This window comes from Nematolebias whitei, chromosome 8, assembly GCF_014905685.2.
Source record: "Nematolebias whitei isolate Nwh7 chromosome 8, NemWhi1, whole genome shotgun sequence".
Classification (NCBI taxonomy): Eukaryota; Metazoa; Chordata; class Actinopteri; order Cyprinodontiformes; family Rivulidae; genus Nematolebias; species Nematolebias whitei.
In genome coordinates this window covers 19,602,829-19,607,676 of record NC_056505.1, presented here as the reverse complement: position 1 = coordinate 19,607,676, position 4,848 = coordinate 19,602,829, and the positions used below count along the sequence as shown (strand labels likewise).

The window sequence follows — 4,848 nt, the reverse complement described above, 5'->3', positions numbered from 1 at the left end:
ACATATATAGTAGACAATTTACTCTATCGCACTTCAAGAAACGTACTAAATTGCACAACTGTCATGTAGTGTTACCCTCCTTAAAAAAGTGAATCAACACCATTACTTTTCCAAGAGGAAATAAACTGCACAACAACTGAACACTGAAGAAAATCTGTTTACAACTACTGCACTTTGAACAAAACACAAATTTAGCAGCACAACTGTCATGTAAACAATTACCTTTCTTTGGATAAGACAGTTTACACTATTGCACTTCAAATAAGAAAATACTGATTGAACTACACAACTGCCACCTAAATATTGACCTTTCTTGTGTTCCTTGGTGCAAAGTCATCAAGGATGTCATAAGAAATCTGCTCAGTTGTATGGTTGATGCTGATGACAGCGAGGCATTCCTGAGACATATTGGACCTCAGATAGGTTTTGATCAGTTTCAGCTTTTGAAAAGCTCTCTGCTCCAGCCACTGCAACAGGGAGACCACAATTCTCAGCAGTCCCCACCTCCACTATGTTTCAGAGCAGAAAACCACACGCACCGCACCTGGTGGAGTGCGCTCACTCCAGGTGAGCGATATGAAACAGATATGTAAGCTTTTAAAGATGCAGGGGGGGAACTCCAATTTATACGACTTGTATGGATTAGAATTAAGTTAAATTTATGTTTTATTGTAGAGGTGATCTTATAAATGGGTTTTATACAAGCCTAAAAGTGCACAATGCTGCATTTCAAAACAGAAAATGCACAAGATGATTTTCGCCTTAAACATGTTTTAACCTTTTTAATGCTTTCTAGAAAAACTTGGCATCTTTGAGGAACATAAATTTAAAAAAGAAAAACCATCATTGCATTTAAAAAAAACAGAAGCGTGCGATTTCCTATTTCCTGTAAACCCCAATAGTTTCGACTCAACTTTTTTTTTTGTTTTGAGTTGTGCTTCCTTTTAAAAGAAGGCGGACAGCCTCCATGCGTCCATTTGACCTGCAGACAGTGAAGAAATAGAACAGCTCAACATGCTATGCAACTTCAACGGAGCTATGCTGATCAGGATGCTCCCTCCTCTGCTGATGATGGAGTTCATTTTGGGCCTCATTGGAAACGGTCTGGCTCTGTTCATCTTCTGCTTCCACCTGAGGCCGTGGAAGAGCAGCACGGTGCTGCTTTTCAACCTGGCAGTGACAGATTTCATGCTCATTCTGGGTCTGCCTCTCCGTGCCATCTACTACCTGGCTGAGATAACGTGGAAGTTTGGTGGCAGCCTCTGTAACCTCTGCCTCTTCATGTTGGCCATGAATCGCAGTGGGAGCGCCTTCTTCATGATGGCCATTGCTGTGGACAGATACATGCGTGTGGTGCATCCCCACCATCCCATCAACTCTCTGAGTGTGAGTAAAGCCATGCTGGGAGCCCTTGGACTGTGGCTGGTCATTATCTCTTTGACTGTTCATGTCTTCACTTTGCAGCACACCAACACAACCTACTGTGAAAGCTTCATGGTCAGCACAGAGTCCAGAGGTAACCTGTCCTGGCATAAGTTCACATTCCTCTTTTCCTTTTACGTGCCTCTACTTGTGATTCTTTACTGCACGTTCCACATAATTGGCCACCTGAGGAAGAGACAGCGGACTCAGGAGGCGAAGTTCAAGAAGGCTCTGTATTTCATCGTGATTGTGGTGGTGCTGTTCATAGTCTGCTTCCTCCCGAGCAACCTGACAATGCTGCTCCTCTGGATCCAGATGCTCCAGGGAATCAAGGACTGTGCCTCTGTGGAGCACATCACTGTTGTATTCTACATCACTATCAGTTTGACTTATCTCAACAGCGTGCTGGACCCAGTGGTTTACTACTTCTCCAGCCCGGCCTTTAAGAACATCTGCAGGAAAGCTCTGCATCTGCCTGAAGCGGAGACGGTCGAGAGCACAGAGAAGAGAACTCGAGAAACGCCGACCCAGTCCATCAGCCAGCTGTGATCACAAGAAAACAAGGGTTTTTACTTCTAAGTCTGACTAAAAATGGACTTTAGTGCTGTGCAATTATTATTTTTTACTTCCTATATTTTACCGGCACTTTTCCCTTAAAGTCCTGCTAAAGCTGGCTGAATAAATGCACGTTTGGTTTTTAACTCCGATATCAACACAGGCGTGCAGTTTATATAGAAATGTACTTTCAAAATGTTTTTTTGTAAAACATGCTATAAATTATGCACATTTTTTTTTTTAGTTTAATGTTGTACTATTAGCTAAAAGCTGTACTTTACTGTAAGATTAAACATAAGAATTAAACTCGTTTAACAGCTTAAAGCGCATTCAAGTGTTTTGTGATTTTATACTCATTATTTTAGTTCATTTCTAGGTAATGAAGTCAATAAAACTTGTATGATTACTAACAGTTTTAGCATTTAACACTAACAGCTGCAGATGTTTTCCTCATGAAGTGTCCTGTGTGAGGAAAAACAAACACCTGAAACCACAGATATCGAGCCTTTGGTTTTCAGATAGTTTTCTTGAAACGATACGTTCTGAAGTAAGAGGGCCAAAATAGAGTAAAATACAAAAAAAAAAAGATTTCACTTTAATTTCAAGGAAACAAATCAGAGTTTGTGTTTTTAGTTAAACGTGAATCAGCACTTGCACAACTCCACTGCTAATTTTCAACAACCGCACATAAAATTATTTCAGGCACGTGTTATTTTGAGTTTGGCTGGTCTTAGATGTCATTTTAACACTGATAACCGAGAACAGCTTTATTGGTCATTATTTGTGACGTGCCAATCTACCACAAATTTACCACAAATCTGCATTTTTATTTATGAGTCATCATTGGTCCAGATGTGCAATGTTCAGGTCTACTTTCTAATAGACTAGGATGTAGGAGCTCCTGTGACCGAATAAAAGGAACAGTTCCTTTACAAATGAGCCCATTGTTCAATCTGTGACCTTTAGAGCCTCTGAAACAGAACTGAACACCTACAACGGTTTGAAAAATGTGAAAAAATACAAATTAAACTGTTGGTGTGACTGATTTACAGAATGAACCGATACCAATTTAAATCAGCATACACTTGAACTTTTCCAATTAGCCTCCCTATAAAAGGCTGATACTGTATAAAAATGATAAGAATAGTAAAATAAAAAGAAAAATTGGTAGATGTAAAAGGTTTTATTTTAATAATTCCTGCACAAATAGTTTCTTAAAAAGTTAAAATAACCTAACATTGCATAAACAAGACAAAATGTTGAGTGCAAATTTTGCATCTCAGCTCAAGGCAGAGAGAGACAGAATGTATAAATATGACTGGATTAACAGATCCGTCTTATCCAGATTCTCCATTTTCCACTTTAAGAAACTCCTGAAACAAAACAAACAAGTTTCAGTTACAGGTTTGCTTTTGTTCTGTAACTGAACAGTAACTACAGAAAACACATTTTTAATATTTTATTAAACTACGACTAAATGTTTCACTGCCTTCATTCAAAGATTTTGAGTCTACCTTCAGGGAGCCGTGTGAAACGGAGCCATTTAGCAGCGTTTTCCCTCGAAGCTCTGTGTGCTTCAGATAATCACGAGCGAGAGAATCAGCATCCTCCTGACTAGAGAGAAGATTAAAATACACCGATGGAAGGAAACCAAAACACACTTTAAAAAGTCAAACCCATGAGAGAGTGAATATTTCCAAAAGCCGTTTTATTTTTAACTCTCTGCTTTGTAAGAGGCAGTCAGCAATTAAAACTTTACAGAGATAAAATGAGTCAGAATCATAACCTTGTTTGACAAAAAACTAAATAAATGACTAAATACAGTAATACTGCATAAACGTATTGTATTTAAACAATTGTTCAACTTAAAAATCTTCACACGGACACATAAAAAACAGTTTAGCTTTGTCACTTGAAAAAGAAGTGAAAGCAATATTTGTAATGATTTAAAAGTAACTTACCAGTTGTGGCTGATCAGGTAATCCACCAAGACCTTCACCTGGTTAGGCTGAGCACGTGACACGACGAGCTGCTTCAGATGGTCCAAGTGTTTTGTTTTGACCAGTTTTAGGAGCTGTCCATTTTGACTCATGAAGGTTAATACCGTCTCCCTGACCTGAGACATCATAAAAGGCAAAATATAAGGTCAGGTGATAAAAAAATGAAATAAAAAAGGAGAAATAAGGCAGTAACAGGTCAATTTTAATGCAGCAAGCATTTTATTGGGTTTATGTTTCATACAAAATAAAATAAAATCAACTGTCCACATCACAGCAGTGTGTATTTACAGAACACTGCTTTTGAACAACACACCAACAACTAGTCAACAGCTGTAACTTCACACCATCAAGTGCTTCCAGTGCAACTTCCTCTGCTATTATAAGGGTGAACACACGATCATATCAGTGTGTAAATGGGTAAAATATGAGCTTCACATTAAGTCAGTTTCCGTTACAAGAATAAAAACATCCCTTACAAGCAGACTTTTCCTTTTTTTTTCAGAATATCAACATTGTTTGTGCTGATGTTCAATGTTTTATGTTATGAGTGCTTAGTGTATATTTAGTTGATGTTTTTATTAGTTCATATCTTAGATGTCATTACTGTTTTTCTTATACATTTTATTGTTGGATGTAACTGGGACCCTGTGTACATAATTTCGCTCCACCACATGTACCACATGAGGTGCGAATGACAATAAAGAAACTCTGACTCTGACTCTGATTATGAATACAGTAACTGCGCTAAAATTAAAACATCAAAGTGTCTTTAAAATTTAAACTGTGAATAGCAAAAACTATATATTACTGTGGTCATGTAGAAGATATGACCTTCACCATATATATATATATATATATATATATATATATA

The 4,848-nt window shown here is 37.8% G+C and overlaps 2 protein-coding genes across 2 annotated transcripts in view; one reads left to right on the top strand and one right to left on the bottom strand.

Annotated features, from left to right (window-relative positions):
• The first annotated feature begins 1,014 nt into the window (after positions 1 to 1,014).
• LOC119413343 (hydroxycarboxylic acid receptor 2-like) lies at positions 1,015 to 1,971 on the top strand. Its single transcript, XM_037680387.1, has one exon. The coding sequence runs from the start codon at positions 1,015 to 1,017 to the stop codon at positions 1,969 to 1,971; it is 957 nt and encodes a 318-aa protein (XP_037536315.1).
• A 1,343-nt stretch (positions 1,972 to 3,314) lies between these two features.
• Positions 3,315 to 4,848, bottom strand: part of kntc1 (kinetochore associated 1) — a 21,635-nt gene continuing 20,101 nt past the window's right edge. Inside the window, exons 59-61 of the mRNA XM_037680386.1 lie at positions 3,939 to 4,093; positions 3,492 to 3,591; positions 3,315 to 3,350 (exon numbers count right to left, since the gene is read on the bottom strand). Coding sequence (XP_037536314.1) covers positions 3,315 to 3,350; positions 3,492 to 3,591; positions 3,939 to 4,093 — 291 coding nt within the window. The remainder of the gene's footprint in view (positions 3,351 to 3,491; positions 3,592 to 3,938; positions 4,094 to 4,848) is intronic.

Coding starts and splice junctions, on each gene's coding strand:
- LOC119413343 (XM_037680387.1), top strand. CDS start 1,015: ATGCTATGCAACTTCAACGGAGCTATGCTGATCAGGATGCTCCCTCCT.